Genomic DNA, 15,692 nt, shown 5'->3' with positions numbered 1-15,692 from the left:
TCCTGCTTGTACTGTGAATGCAAAATTGGCTATTATTCAATTCACTCTTATTCAATGGTTTTTAATTTTTCTACACATAAGCTTGGGTTTTTAAACCTAAATTGTGACTATTAACACTTTGATTGTATCCACACTATGCTACACAGTCATTAAGGACCATAAACAGCGTGCCGCATCTTGCAAAATCTTAATCATCCTCAAATCCCATTCAATTCAAACAGAAGCTAATGCTGCTCATCTTTACTTCAGGCCAAAAGCCAAGATTCTCCACTCTGAAACATTTTAATCCAAATGCTTGCCTCTTTGATAGTTAACTACTATTTACTACTTCTTTGAATATAAAATAATATTTTAACCACAGCAAGCCAAAGCTCATTTCTGTTACAAGTCTACCTAAACAAATACAAACCACCAAATTATTTCCTTTGCAAAGTGGAGGAGGTTTAATTAATTTTAGAAAGTCTTTACTACGTTATTCTTTTAACACCGAGATGTGTAATGAAGTATTAGTTCTACAACAATATATAAGATGACTATTTTACTTACAGCAACAATTTTGTCATGAACATGAATTTGGCCATTGTGGTCAGCAGCACTACCAGGTATTATATTTTTCACGAAAATCCCTGAAGGTTCTGTTGGCAGAGGGAGGGGAAAAAGAGAAACAAGTCACTACATTAACCTAATTTGTTTCTTTTCTTATTAAGATTTTTAATTACAGCCTTTTTCAAACACTTCTGTCCACAAAGTTATGATTCTGTAAACCACCAACATTTGGACATTACCACTCACACAGCTTGACATAGAACGACTGAGGACCTCTGATGGAAAAAACAGCACCAACACAACCACCTGTACACTGACATCAACATTTTTTCCTTAAAATGGCTCACAAAAGGCCACCTCCTCCATGGATTCATCCTTGTGCTTACCCAGGCTTTAAACCACAATCACTTAATTCCATGCTGCATTTGATTTCAATAGAACTACCTAAGCTAAAAGTAAAGTATGTGCTTAAGTACTTTGATCAGGACTTCAATCATCTTACAGCTAAAGAATTTAGCACTTTAAATCCTAATGAAAAAGGATTTTTCTTTAAAAAAAAATGAAAACCCACAACATAGAAATCAGAAAAGCTGTCCTTTGTCTTGTTTGACATTTGATTATTAATTCTAACTTCTAATTAGAACAAGGAAATAAAACCAAAACAAAACAAAGTAAAAAACCCAAGCATCAGTTGAAACAGTAACCTTCCTTTCCACAAACTCCTGCAAAATATGAGATGCTGATCTTCAATTCTAGTGAATCTTGACACTTCATCCATCCTTTTCTGAACACTAACCTTCCTCAGACACCTGCCCAACATGGTTTGTCCATGCTCACCAAAACTCCTCTACCAGTGCTTCAAACCCACCTTTTCCCATTGCCTGACACGTGCTCCTCCCCAACCCAGTTCCCAGTGCTCACTGCATTGGCCTGGGATTCCTCACTGGCAACAGAAGAGGATCTCCTGGGAATGAAGAGGCCTGGAGAGCAATCCCAGCTGCACCATATTCCCAAAATACTTTCTTTAGTCCCATGAGGAAGGGGAGGGGATAAAAAGCCCTACCCCTTTGTGTAAAACCAGATATTCAGTTGAGTCAATTTTAAAGTTGTTATCATTTGTGGAACCAATATTTGAAAGATGAGTTAACAGCTCTAATATAAGAGGATTTAGAAAAAAAAAAACTGATTCCATGTCCCCATATCCTAGCACAGGTATTTTAGTCTGTTCCCAGAGTTTAGACACTGAAACAGCCATCTGTCAAGGACAACTACATCATCTTGTGAAGGTGGCATACACATCACGCACAGCTAAGATTCTCTGCATCTCCTGCCTGGCAGAGGGATGGGCTAGTTAATCTGACTGATCATTTCCACTCTAACACCTACAATTAATTAAACAAACGAAAGTTGCTTGTTGAGCTATTTTGTACATACTGAAGATGCCATTCAAAAGTTAATGCAAACTGGGGACATCCAATACTCTGTTTTTGAAATTCTTCTTAAAACGCACTGAATTGTGCTATATACCGCAGGGGCAAAAAACAGGGTGGACAGGAACCTGACTGTGTTAGAGTTTGTACATGCAGGAACTGTCTGTTACAGTTTAATGTCTTGCACAAGAACAACATAAGCATGTAAAATTCACAGTCCAGCAGTCAAGTGGGAATTTTTTTTTTAAGCTAATTACAACTCTTTAAAATTTTTGTGGCTGAATTTCACTTTGCAGCAAGTTCTCCAAATATCTTCTTCATAGATTTTGTAAGTTACACTGTTTCAAAGAAGCACTATCCATTTTCCCCATAGTAAATAAAGGGTATTTGAGAAGCCCCTGTCTTAGACTTTACTAAACCCTGTAGAACTCACCTACATCACATGTGCCAGCATATCCAACAATTGTTATCCCCAGGCTTTGCCCATTCTTTTTTATAAGTTCCACATCATAGGTCTCAAAAAGGTTGGTATTATCCTATAAATAAAGCACAAGACAGTAAAAAAAAAAAACTCATAATTTCCCAGTACCATTACAATATTGCAGGTTAATTAAGATCTTCAGAAGTGAGCAGTGATTTTGATCTTCCTATTTTAGGAGGGATCATATTTGCAAAAGAGATATACTCAAGATTTGCTGAAAATAAGGTGTCACCCAAAGTCATTAGCTGCTTTTTAAATTCTTTCCTAATACCTTCTCCACATACCTGTCAGAGGTATAATATTTATATTTTATGGAAAACAAAGGTTTTTGTTAGACTGCTCGGGGGCCATTTCCCTTTGGATTCTGCTGCCACTTGGTAACAACAAACTTCCCAGTCAGTCCCACAAGACAACAGAAACCCTGAATGCCCTCAGAATTTCTTCTCGCCCTTTCATATGTTAGTCCTGATAAACGGTGTCATTAATGCACTTGCCTGAGCTCTTTCTACTGGACAGTTAAGAATCAAAAAAACCTGGCATAAATAGACAGTGTTATCACATCACACATTTCTGTCAGAAAAAGCGATGCTTATCTCTCCTTGTTATCATCTACTACGGAAGTGAGGGGCAGCAGGAAAGGGATCTCAAAACAGAAACAGGTTCAATGCCCTGAAATGAAAGAAACCACGTGCATACATAGCAGACACATCTCTACTACAGAAGCAGCTGCCTACTTAAATGCAAATATGGGAGACTAGGTAGATGTTTGAGCTTATTGTTTGTTTTTATGCTAGATCCCAAACCACAAAACCATTCCAAAAGTCAACCTTACACACATCAGCTTAACAAGTTTGATACGATCCTGTTCAGATTTGAATGCCACCAAACTGCAAAGAGCACTGGAAGCCTCCAGGTTGTCTAAGGCAATGGGAAGCAAAAGACTCATTAGTTCACATTCAATGAAAATTATTTTTAAGATCTAATAGAGGAAAGGAGAGTATTGATTTGTAAATGCTTTATTGTTGAACTGATGAGATGACTTCTCATAACAAGCAATACTTGAAAAGAGAAGCACATAACATGACCTGTTCTCTGAACCCTCCGTTTACTACAATTACCAAAAAACCATAAAAGCCACTAGCTAAGACTACAATATGATCTGACCTTACACTGGAGAAGTATACGGAAAAAGGTCCCCACAAAGCTGGCCTTAGTATGTCTGTGCAACTCTACTCTGACAAGCAAAAATCAGACCTGTAAGACAGAGTTCAAACAGGACACACTAAAGACATTGGTGATACTAAAGAGAAAAACAATCAAGCACATAGATCTGGGATTGCAAGGGATAAATTAAAATACATGAAGTTGTTTGTTTTCCGTAGTCAGATACAGCCCGATGAGATCAAAAAGATGATGATCAGAGTAAGGTCTGTTAAAGTGATGAAATCAAGAGGGATAGTGTCACTGCCAACAGCAAAAAATGGACCGGGAAATTGGAAAACATTTCTTAAGACAGTGAACAAAAGAGGAGTTTAATCAAATGCTTGCCAAATATCAGCTTTGGAAGGACCTATATTAAAAGCAGGCCAAAGTTATGGCTGTACCTATTTCACTTTTCACTGAAAGAGAAATCGATGGACAGCTATCTCCTTTCTTATCACATACACACACTTTCCTCCAGTAGCCAACTCATTAAGCTCATTAAATGCTTTCCAACTCTCTTGCTCCATAAGATGCTGATGGAGAATGCGATAAGTTTTGATGCTCTGTCACTTATCTTTAGGAGAGGGAACCAAAACAGTAAACAAGCCTATAGCAACATCTGAAATGGAGCTATGGCTTTGAAAGTCCTGCTATTTTGACAGTCAAAAGCCCTTCATAGTCAGTGCTCTGGTGCTACAGAAATTTTCTCTAAGTAGTGTTACTGGTAGAATGCAAAACATTAGAAGTGGAGTCTGGAATAATCAAGGTACAGAGTCCTAAATACAGTCAGCACAAGTAGGCTGCTAACATTGCTGTCAGTATCTTGGAGTACAGATAATATGACTGTTTTCTTGTGCCCGTGCACAGACATAAGTAGTTTCAGTTATTCTCTACTACAGGAAATTTAAAGGAAATAAAATATTAATATAAACCTGAAAAAAACTGACCATATATTAAAAATGCCTTTCTGCTGGTTTGCAAAATAGAAAAGGAAAATATTTTCTATTCCAAAGCTCACAGGTAGTGAAAGTACTCAGAAACCAGAGAGAAATTAGATTATAGGAAAAAGTGCTGTTGTAAATCAGACACAAACTGAAAGGTGGACCATTAAAATCATCATTAAATTAATAAATACATTCAGATTAGCCACTATTCTTGACTTCAGCAAATCTCTCTTAACACCAGAAAGAGGAGTTTCTTCAAATCTAAATATGAAGGCACTATTTAGTTCAGAAAACAATAGATGACATTCAAAAAGAAGTAGATGAAATTGCAACGTGATTTTTTTTCCCCTCTAAACTACATAGCAGGAATAAGGAGGACACGGAAAAGATACCCAGAAGGAATAACATTTTAGAAAGACTGCAGCATCTACAATGCTCGGGGTCGATTAGTGACAAAGAGGCCCATCTTTGAGGCAGGGACGAAAGAAAAATAGTACTTTGTAGAGGAAACAAAACTAGGACCGTGTTATTTTTTCCTAATATGGGCCTTGGAAAATATGATACAGACAGAAAAGAAATGCTTCATAACGATGCTGATTCTCTAGGAAAGCCTATTTTCAGAGTATTAGACAAGCCCACTTTTAAGACTCCAACCTTATGTACATAGATTATCCCCTCCCATCCCTCTGCCACTCATGTTTCCTACTACACCAATCCCTCTTCTGAGAAGAGGGGCTTGAGAAGGAACCAAAATACTTTACTGACAGCTTCAGCCACAGTAGTCTTCCAGAGACATGCAAGACACAAAGCTAATAGCTGCCTTTGCAGTGACTATGCCCAGTACGCGAGAAGGTGAGTTTGTAACAATATGACTGCTAGTCTGACCTTTAAAAATGGTGCTTCAAAAAAAATAGCTCTCTTCACTCATATTCAAGAAACTAGACAAGAAAGAAAAGGCTACTCAGATTCTACACCTAAATCTAAGCAGCACAGTAGTAGCAGATGGTACACAAGCACAGCTTTGTTTATGTTTCAAGACCTACTGTACACTTAGTGTAGCATTTGTTGATTTTAATTACTCAAAACTGAAAAGAATGACTTCAAAAACAAGAGACTTTGATATGACCATGATAAGATTTGCTAAAACAAGTTTCAAAATTTTTAGATATATTTCCTATCACAGACAGTAGCATAGACTATGAAAACATTACACTTATGTTTCATAAAAAGATGATTGTGCTGAATAATTCTGGTGTGGCCATGGCACTCTGGATTTCAGACTAGGGAAATTCACAGTCAAGTTTTAAATCCACTTACAAATGATTGATTAGCAAAAATGTGATGAGCTAAGGAGGAGAACTAAAAGTACGTTTATCGATAACATTTATGGTCTTGGTAATTAAATTACCCACTCTGAAATAAATTCTGTAAAGTTGGTCATTCCGATCCCAAGATTATAGGTATTAATAACACACAGGAAAAAGGGAAAAATTATAGAAGGCAGGGCTATAATAATGACTACTTAAATACATGCATATGATATCTGGAAACTCAAAAGAGGAGAAGCACTTTAGGTCTCAAGAACAGTCTGTTCTCCTCCTCCTTTCTGATCATCAGCCACAAAATACTTAAAAATGTCATAAGTAAACACCTTATACTTACATTTCCATTTTGAAAGGAAGGTAATGTACTGACTGGCCAGCTCACAGGAGCTGGTGGAGTGTCCATAATTTCACACTTTGGGTCTCTTGCAACGATCATCCTAACAGAATTCCCACAGTTTCTCAGCACTTGGGCAACTTGTTCACTGGTCATTCCTTGCACATTGGTCCCTCCAATCTGTAAGATGTGATCTCCTGTCCGGAGCCTCCCATCCTTCAAACATAAATAAAATTGCAGAAAATGTTTCCAGTCGATACATAAAATACCTTTTCCATTACAAAATTGAAACTGTGTACAGGCATCTTCATGGCCATGAGAGCCAATGCAAGAAAATACCATAAAATTGACCACCACGGCAACATACTAAATAATTCAAGGAAGCATTTGCACTGTTTTTTCCACAGTAGTCGACAGCAGTAAATCAACCTTTCCAAAACTGAGTAAGATACACAAGTTGAATAGCACCATTCCTAAGAAACTGGTTACTGTTCTCATTTAGGAGAAAACAGACAGCAACAATGTTTTATAATCTCACAAGTTGTTAAGTATTGCTGTTTCACAGAATACTCCTCATTGGATAGGGGTTAGAATAAAAAGCACAGCATTTTGATTTAGGACTTTTTAGAGTTTTTCCTAATACTTCTGTATTAGCCTGGCAATGCTTTTCTCATATGACTAGCTCCAACTCGAGCGAGTAAATCCACTGACGGTAACAAGACTCCACACAAACCATTTTTTACATGATAATTATGATTCATGACCTACATCATCATTTCTATTATAAGTAAGCATGCATAGGACCAAATCCTCAGCTGGTATTGATCAGCACAGCTCCACCACCTTAGGTGCATTGATTTATGCAGCAATCATAGTGGAGTTATTCCCAGAACTAACTCAAACTCATTTACAAACTCATCCAATTTTAACATGTATATGTGCTCATTATTTCACATGTTCTTAATGATGTCTCATTCAGCGGAGAATGATGTGGTGAGTTCTTAACTTACATGCTTCATTTGTAGCCAAAACACTTTATTCCTTACAGCAAAACAGGTGTTACACAATAATTAAAAAATACTCATTTATACATGACAGGTTCAGAGGGAGGCAGTCAAGCAAAAGCCAACATTTTCCAGTAAAGCTCTTTGAATCTCCAGTTTTTGTTTCCATCCTATACTAGAGGAAGTACCTTAGCCTCTCTCTTTAGTATGTTACCGGATCTTGTCTGCATGGGTTCCAGACCTTAAATATTGTAACTTGTCATGACCAAATTCACATTAAAAATCCAAATCTGTTTTGCTATTGCATGTGTTCTACTCCTGAAATGTAGCACCACTTAGCACTGAGTCTTTAAAGATTAGCAATCAAAGGTTGCAAACTGTACCTGTGCAACTTTAAAAGATATCAGTAACTTCAAAAGGCTTTGCATCAATCCTAAATGTCTCCTTGAACTGGTCAGACTGCAAGGCAGGGATCAAAACCCCTTCAAAATGAAACTCACTAAAAATAGGACATCTTCAATCTATAAACTGAATCTTGCAACACAATTACTTCAATAGCGCAGATTCTCTTGCCTGACAATTCATTTGGAGAGTTTGTCCCTATAGATGTTGCCAAATGCGCCAAATTCTACAGAGGATGTGCAAATCCATTAAGAGTATTTGTCCTCCCCCAGACTGACCAAAGACTGAAAATATCAAAAGTATTGAAAGTATTAGAAGATTAGACAACTTTTCAGAACTTCTGCATGTTCAACAATGTTACAAAAGCCAAAAAATGTCTGAGAAACAACTTAATTCATATCAGGTGCTGACTTTTTCCTCAATCATACCTTCAACATATTTATTTATAAAGTATATGTTGGCATTCAGACTTTGATGCTATCAGCTTCCTTTTGTTTAAGTATATTAGTTTATTTTAAGACTGTCAAAACCAGTTAATTATACTTTACAATCAAACAAGAAGTGACATAATATAACAAATTACCCGATCTGCTAATCCCCCAGGAACAATTGTTCTTACAACTACTCCACTCGACTTTCCTCCTACAATTCCAAAGCCTAATCCTGAACCATCGTTAATCAGCTCAACGTCTTCAACGTGGCCCCAGTGAATCTGCAATTAATAAAAACAGGATATTTTCATTTCAGTCGATCTTTAACGTTTCTCACTTTCACATGTATCGGGAATGACGAGAATTAATCAGAGCAATTTTCTCTCTCTACCCCACATACTAGAGATCTGTTGGATTTTGTTCAGTCAGCTTCATTTCCTTATAAATACGCAGTGGGATTTCTCATCTGTTTTTAAACATACATTTTGTCCTTCACTTTCAGGATAACAGGATACTAGGAAAAAGCTTGACTAAGAAAAAGCAATTTTAAGATTTTCTTGCCAAAATGAAAACTATCCTTCTAGTTTTTCAGAAATCTAGAATACTGCAAACAACAGAGAAAAACAGAGGCAAGGAGCTTGCACTGGCCTAGTTTTCACTTAGCATTGCCCAAATTCTTATTTCTGCTATTTCACTTACACACTCTAAACACCACCAGTACATGCTGAATTAATAGCACAGTACAATATTCTGCCATACTGAATTGGAAGCATGTTTCTAAGCTTCACTGTAGCATGACCTTATGTTCTACAAGACAATCTGAAAATAACAAAGCTGTTAAGCAACCCAAACCCAGCCAATGTTTCTGTCAGAATATCTCACAGAAACTAAAATGGAGCAAAGTAGGCAGATTTAAGTCTTCTGTGAATAAAAGATTTATTAGCATACTGAAAATCTTTGCCAAAGCCAGTTAAATATCATAAAAGACATTTAAAGACCCCCTGTAGAGATATATATTTGTGTTTTATTTTGTTAGTCTGTTCAGTGCAGATCTTTCAATGAAAAAGCAGTTAAAGTTTAATTCTTTAAAATTTTCAGTGCAATAAACAATATTGATTATCTACTAAAACCTTCAGATTTCACTAGCTCTGTAATAATCATGAGGGAAATAATTACCGAGAATAAGGAAAAGCACTGCTCTTAACCAAATTTTCATCAAAACCTACTAGCATAATAAATTAAGATTCCAATATTGCAAACCCTGGATTTAGGTGTGCAGTTTGACCAAATTCAGTGAAGCCACCTGGACCATATGGTTTGAACACAGATGGAAGTTCAGCCCTAGCTTATTACACGTCCCAGTGACAATCTCTCCTTGTTCAAGAAAACAGAAGGGTTCACAATCAATGAAATTTGCAGATTAAAAATACCCTGATAAATAAACAGGGATTGAGAGGTTCTTTAACAGATACTTTTTGTTTGTCTTTAAAACAAAGACAAGGCTTTTTGTTTTGAGCAGTTTAAGTTTAAATTGGTTGGGATATTTCAAGCAGTGCTCATGATAGGTTATGTTTACACTTTTTAAGATGTAATCAGAGCATCTTTAATTGCTGAACACAAGTAGGTTTCAGCTGGGTGTACTCATAAAATGCTTTACCCAGCCTATGCTGAACAGACCCTGCTGCTAAGAATATGTTGATCTACTAAAGCTTCTGCTATCCCATAAAAACCCAGGATCTATTTTATAACAACTTCATGCGGCTTTGCAATGGAAGCCTTATACTTATTGCATGATCAGTCTAAATGAAGTGTCATCACATATAAAATCTGATTAAAGAAAAAAATCCCTATATGTAAAGCTTGCTAACACAAACAATTACAACCACAAAAAAAAATCCAGCATAGTTCAAAATCTGATTTTGACAGTATTAGAACAACTCACAGTCTCAGGTGGATTTATATCACTTAATAAGACAGCCGAAGTTCTGCTGTTTCCTTGAACTGGCTCCCTAGCAACAACCAGATGTAGAGATCCTGTGGATTGCTGGAGGAGGGCAATAGCGTGCTGATGGGAAATGTTCTGATCCAATGGGGTGCAATTAATGGCCAGTATGTGGTCATTTTCCTTTAGTCTTTGATCCCTTAACAAAACATTAAAAGAAATTTTAAAATGCAGCGTTAGTGACTTCACAACAGACTTCTGTAATTTAAATATGAACATGCAAAATACACAGTTATGCAAGGTTAAATATTTATATATTAAAAAAATCTGCTTATTAGACTGTCTTCACCAACATACAAACAACATGCAATCCACACTGTACTGAACTGCCCAGGCGTATTTTGTTCCAACTTTATCATAGTACAGAAATTTGCTCAGTTTTTTCCTTTGCTTCTGTTCAAAATTCGATGAAATTCCCTCATCCTTTCTTGATGATATTGAATCACAGGGCAGAAAAAAATTATTTTTGTAGTTATACAATGAACTAGGAACTATTCTTCATTATGTTTAGCACTACATGATACTCTCTCTAAGTACCCACAACTCGGGCTATGATATTGTTTTGTATCATTATTTAATCTAAAGATCAATGAGCTGCATATTTATATTTTACTCAAAATTTACAGCATCAAACTTCAGACATCAAACTTTCTTCGAGCAATACACAGTTCAACTTATACCTTAAGATAATATAAATTTCACAGTTAATTCACCCTAGTGATGAATTTAGATTTGTGACAAGAGAGAAACCATCACTCATCTTCTTTGTTAAATATTCATTCTGAGCACGAGACCAAACTGTTACATAGACAGACACTGCCTTCAAAGCTCTGTAGGAATCCAAAAAAAGTCACCAGGAGATCTTGTCTCAGAAGCAAAATGGGAAGCACGCTGGGGAAATTTTTAAACTCCGAAACAGTATAACTGCACATCTTAACTAACGCATTTTAAACTTCCTTTTTATCATGCGATCTTTAAGATGTTTCCCAGAAATCACTTTCTTCAAGCACTAACCATATTTTAGATTCTCTCATCAAAGAAAGTGAGCAGCAGGTCATCAAATCCTAAAGTGAGATATTCACCCTCCTTTGACATCCGGATCAGTCCATCTGTCTCCACTTTGAAAGAGCCTAATATGCTTTTCTTTAAGTGTTCTCTGGTGTGTTCTCTGTGGGCCCATAGCCATTATCATTCCAACCTCTCCCCACTCTTTTTGTCATCCTGTGTTGGCACTTCCTGACATGTGTTATTTAAAAAGTGACACCAATGACTTGAAATCTAGACACATTTTCTTGAAACATAATTCCAAGCACTGCATTTGTCTCATGCCAACTCTTGTGGTTTTACAATCACATTTTATTTTTAAAGGATTGCTCTGTCTTTTGTTGTTGGGTGAAAACCCACAGACAATACGGGAAGAAACTGCCTGAAGCCTTGATTCTATGATGACATCTGTGCAGGGATCTGTCAGGAGGATTGGATCTAAATTTACACAGGAAACAAACAGTAAAACCAACTATAAATAGGGCATTGTCACGGGCACATAAATAAAGAAACAAGGGGGGGGAAAATCTTTCAGGGACACAATGCATAAAAATTCAAACAGAGGCTAATTTTTATTTTCTTTGTATTCTTTTCCAAGTTTTCTTTTGTTTTTTAATCAGTACTGAAGATTCTCTTAAGTCAGTCATGATTTCTGGAAATTCCATTTATGAATGGCTTGGATATTTAAAACTCATCGAAAATCTGATCCTCAAAACATGAGTCCATTTAGTTGAAAAGCCAGAATTCAAGATACCACCACCAAAATATCCCACCAGATAACCCAGACAAACACGTTAGTCTGACAGAGTTTTCAACGTGAAAGTTGTGACTTTTCCCTTCACGGAAATACTGCAATTTTCCAAAGCAATTATAAAGATCTCACCTGTCAGCTATGCTTCCTGGCTGGACTTCCTTGACAAAGATACCAACTTCTCCCAAGCTGTGATTTTTAAGGGCAACCACGCTAAATCCAAGACCTCCAACAGAAGGCTTTTCAATCTTTATTGATTCTATTTGTCTCCCCTAATAAAACAGAAAAAATTGATTTACTAATTTTTAATGCAATAGAATGAGCTAGTTTAAAATTTATGAACATCGGGAGAATTATTCTCCTCCTAAGACTAAACAAAGGCAAAACACTGAATATGTTATTTCTATAAAAGCTCCTCCATTTATTATTTTTAATATAGCGGAGTATTGGATATGCAAGCACTCTGAGGTTCTGAAACCTCAGGGAATTTAAGAGCTGCTTTCACACTTCATTCACATTATGAGATGAATTCCAAACTGGATGAAAACTATGAACGAAGTGCTGTCTAGAGCAATATATTTGGGATTTCTGGAAATGTTACATAGCTAAACTAAATTACTTGTCTTTTGGCTCCCCTTGCTTTTAATGCTGATTTTTAGGTGTGCATTCAAAAGATTGCAGCTTTTAAATAACGAAATTAATTTCCTTCCCCTCCCTGCAACTTCACACTTAATGCTAAAAAAAGTTTGCTTTTGTGACTGCCTGCTTTTCAGTTCTAATACAAGATTTCTGGGGTTGTTTACTGGGAAATATTACTTAGAGAATGCACTGCTATCACAGCTGTTTTATCCAAAATAATGTGCAGTCTTTACTGTTAAATCTTTTATCTGATGAGTTAATGACACACTAATGAGAAGACTTACGCTCAAAATATTACAGCTACATTAAGGTAGTCAATTAGCAACAGTTACTTAATATAGAAAGGCATAACTAACCAATTAAATTAAAGGTTCAAAGCAACACAGAACAATGTATTTGTGGTACAAATGCCAATCCCACATGGGTGGATGTCTGCACCTGTACAACTTCCATAAGCATCTGGTACACGCTACATCACATGTTAATGAAATCAGCATCTGTCTGGCAAAGTGAAGACATACTAAATGAAGAGTTACATAAAATACTACACGCCAGTTCTTTTAATCATTTGCACTGTTCATATATTAACAAAGTTGGTACATTTCCAATTTAAAATGTACTTGATAAAACAAGTCTCTCCATCAAAACAAGTTTCTGCAGAAAATGGCAACTGAAATTTCTTTTCTACATTGGTGCGTTTGGCAGAAAGTAAGATGAAAAAATTGGCAAAGAAAAAAAAAGCCAACAACCAAACACCACCAGACCACTTTCCATTGCTGAGGATAACTTTTCCCTGTGAAAGATAACGTCAGCACTTCTACTCTGTTACTGGCTAGGAGGCACCACGCTCCCAGACACACAACAAAAGAGCATGTTTGAAAATATAGTCCAAAAGCCTGCAAGAAAAAGTTTGACATTAAAGGAAAATAAGTTTAGTTCACTAAACCTGAGAGCCTTACCTTTGCCATCTGTTGGATGATTGCATTAAATTCATTAACTCCCACGTTTGGAGTGAAGGTAGATGCTTTGGGTTCAGGTGAACTGCAAGGTGTATACATGCTCCCAGCAGCAACTGATTTGTCAGCAAACACTAGTAGCCCTCTCTTAGTAAAATCAAAATCTACTGAACGGTCAGGAGGCATATAATTGAGCTGTTGAAAATGAACAAAGATGCAGAAAAACTATTAAAAACAAAAGAAGAGATTTCCACATATATCATCTTGTGTGAAGACTGCCAAAGAATTAAGCATACATATGTTCATATAGGCCTATTCACACAAATATACTCACCTGTATAAATTAGGCAATGTTAATATATAAGCTATAACCAAGCTACCATATCAAGCTTAAACTGTTTTTCAGAAGGAAACATTCCCTGAATGTTTCAGCTGTGTTTCTACTCCACTCATTTTCTCCATTTCTTTCATTCTGCTTCCCTGCCTGTGCCCATTATCCTCTTTTCACCCTGATATTCCAGAAACACATGCAAAAGCGACAACATTGAAGAGGCACTCAAGCACTGTTGCAACTGTCAGGCAAACCTAGACAATTCTGGCACAAGAATCTAAATTTTTTAAGAGTCACTTAGTCACTCAGGAGCCAAAGGCCTGGTCTGTATTATCTCCTCCCCAGAGAGAGCCTAGGGTACAAACTAACTACCATTGAACATGTTATCGTTGCTAGAACTTGCAGTTCAATGTCTAGTCCTGACAGATAATGAAGAAATGCAGAAATATTCCCAGTGCGACATAGTAAACTGAAAAATCTCATCCTCAATGAAACTGCTCACAAGAGACATGCTTAAAAAGAATTTCAAGAACAACAAAATTTTCTAGATATGATAATTCTGAACATTCTGGATATAAAATCCATTATGCCATAGTCACAAAGCATGATCTTAGATATATTTGCATTTTCATTCATTTTAATAGCTTGCAGGCATGCATCCAAGCTTTGGAAGGAAAGAACAGGAGCAGATACAGCACCTTTGTGAACACGGGAAGGGCGAATGAATGGCACAACTGCTACCATGCCACCCAGGCAGGAACACGTGCAATACATTTGGCAATGACAGCAAGGCGGCCTCGTCCCCCTGATACCCACCCTCCGTATCTGCAACTGGGCAGGTGCGGTAACAGCAGAGACAGGGATCGCTGCTGCTTGGGGTATGCCAAGTTAGTCCCTGATTTTAAGTTTGCATGCCTGACTCTGCTAACTGCACGGTGAGACCTGTTCATGCAGATGTGTCATTGATGTCCATGTCCACAAGGTCTAAGTGTCATTTGGCGTTATAAACCAATCTACACAAGTTCCTTCCACTGCTGGAGCCAAGTCATTTTAAAGCTAGCTTGGGTACATCTACATCAGAGCTTGGCAAATCTTCAGGTGTGGTTTTCTAAGTTATATTTCCCAAAACAGGTTAACCATTCTTGTACAAGGCAGCAGGAACTAAGGGATAATGTCTTTTAAGGAGAAAAGATGTGCCAGTTAGCTGATAAACAGCGTTTAGCTTCTGTGAAAAACAAAGGATCCCAGTTCCAACTGTGTTCAGAACTCAAAGTACTAGAGCTGATGTCTTTTGCAGATGGTTTTCTCAGACTGATGGGTTCTCAACGCCTGCCTCTTCTGCATCCCGTTCAAAGCACATTGCCCCATGACCTGTTTGTTGCAATACCGCTTTTCATTTCAGTAGTGACTCTGTAGACAATAGCTTGACAAAAAAAAAAAGCCCAACTTTCACTCACACCAAGTTACAGCTTATTAATGAGAGCACCCTCATTAACACATGCCTACATATCTTGTTTTAAGTTCCAAATTCACTATAGTTAGCATCACACCAACGACCATAATGTTACACTCACTTGTTCCTTCAGTTGCTTGATGGATTGCTGGAGGATCAGTATCTGGTTAAACAAAGGGCTCCTGAGTGTGTTACGCAAAACAGTCAGGTTTTCATTATGTTGGGAATCTCTTTTGTCACGCAGTTTTGCTTGCAGACGATCAAGGATCTGCAGCACCTGCTGTTTATCTGCACCACAAAATAGTACATGTTAGGAACAGAGCTTCATTTCTCACTGCTTAACAAAAGTAATCACTTTCAGACCACATACCTGCAGCAGGATTTTCAGGCATGTTGAAGAGTATTTTTGGAATTAC

At 37.1% G+C, this 15,692-nt stretch overlaps 1 protein-coding gene across 1 annotated transcript in view; it reads right to left on the bottom strand.

Moving 5' to 3' along the window:
- The window catches only part of INADL (InaD-like (Drosophila)), a 151,433-nt gene extending 135,741 nt beyond the window's left edge, over nt 1-15,692 (bottom strand). Inside the window, exons 1-9 of the mRNA XM_009319816.1 lie at nt 15,647-15,692; nt 15,398-15,564; nt 13,496-13,687; nt 12,030-12,169; nt 10,043-10,241; nt 8,253-8,381; nt 6,267-6,479; nt 2,410-2,512; nt 547-635 (exon numbers count right to left, since the gene is read on the bottom strand). Coding sequence (XP_009318091.1) covers nt 547-635; nt 2,410-2,512; nt 6,267-6,479; nt 8,253-8,381; nt 10,043-10,241; nt 12,030-12,169; nt 13,496-13,687; nt 15,398-15,564; nt 15,647-15,668 — 1,254 coding nt within the window. The 5' untranslated portion in view covers nt 15,669-15,692. The remainder of the gene's footprint in view (nt 1-546; nt 636-2,409; nt 2,513-6,266; nt 6,480-8,252; nt 8,382-10,042; nt 10,242-12,029; nt 12,170-13,495; nt 13,688-15,397; nt 15,565-15,646) is intronic.

The sequence above is a fragment of the Pygoscelis adeliae genome, unplaced genomic scaffold (genome assembly GCF_000699105.1).
Source record: "Pygoscelis adeliae isolate BGI_AS28 unplaced genomic scaffold, ASM69910v1 Scaffold181, whole genome shotgun sequence".
NCBI lineage: Eukaryota > Metazoa > Chordata > Aves > Sphenisciformes > Spheniscidae > Pygoscelis > Pygoscelis adeliae.
Note: the sequence above shows the minus strand (reverse complement) of the source record. Positions and strands in the feature narration are given on the sequence as shown.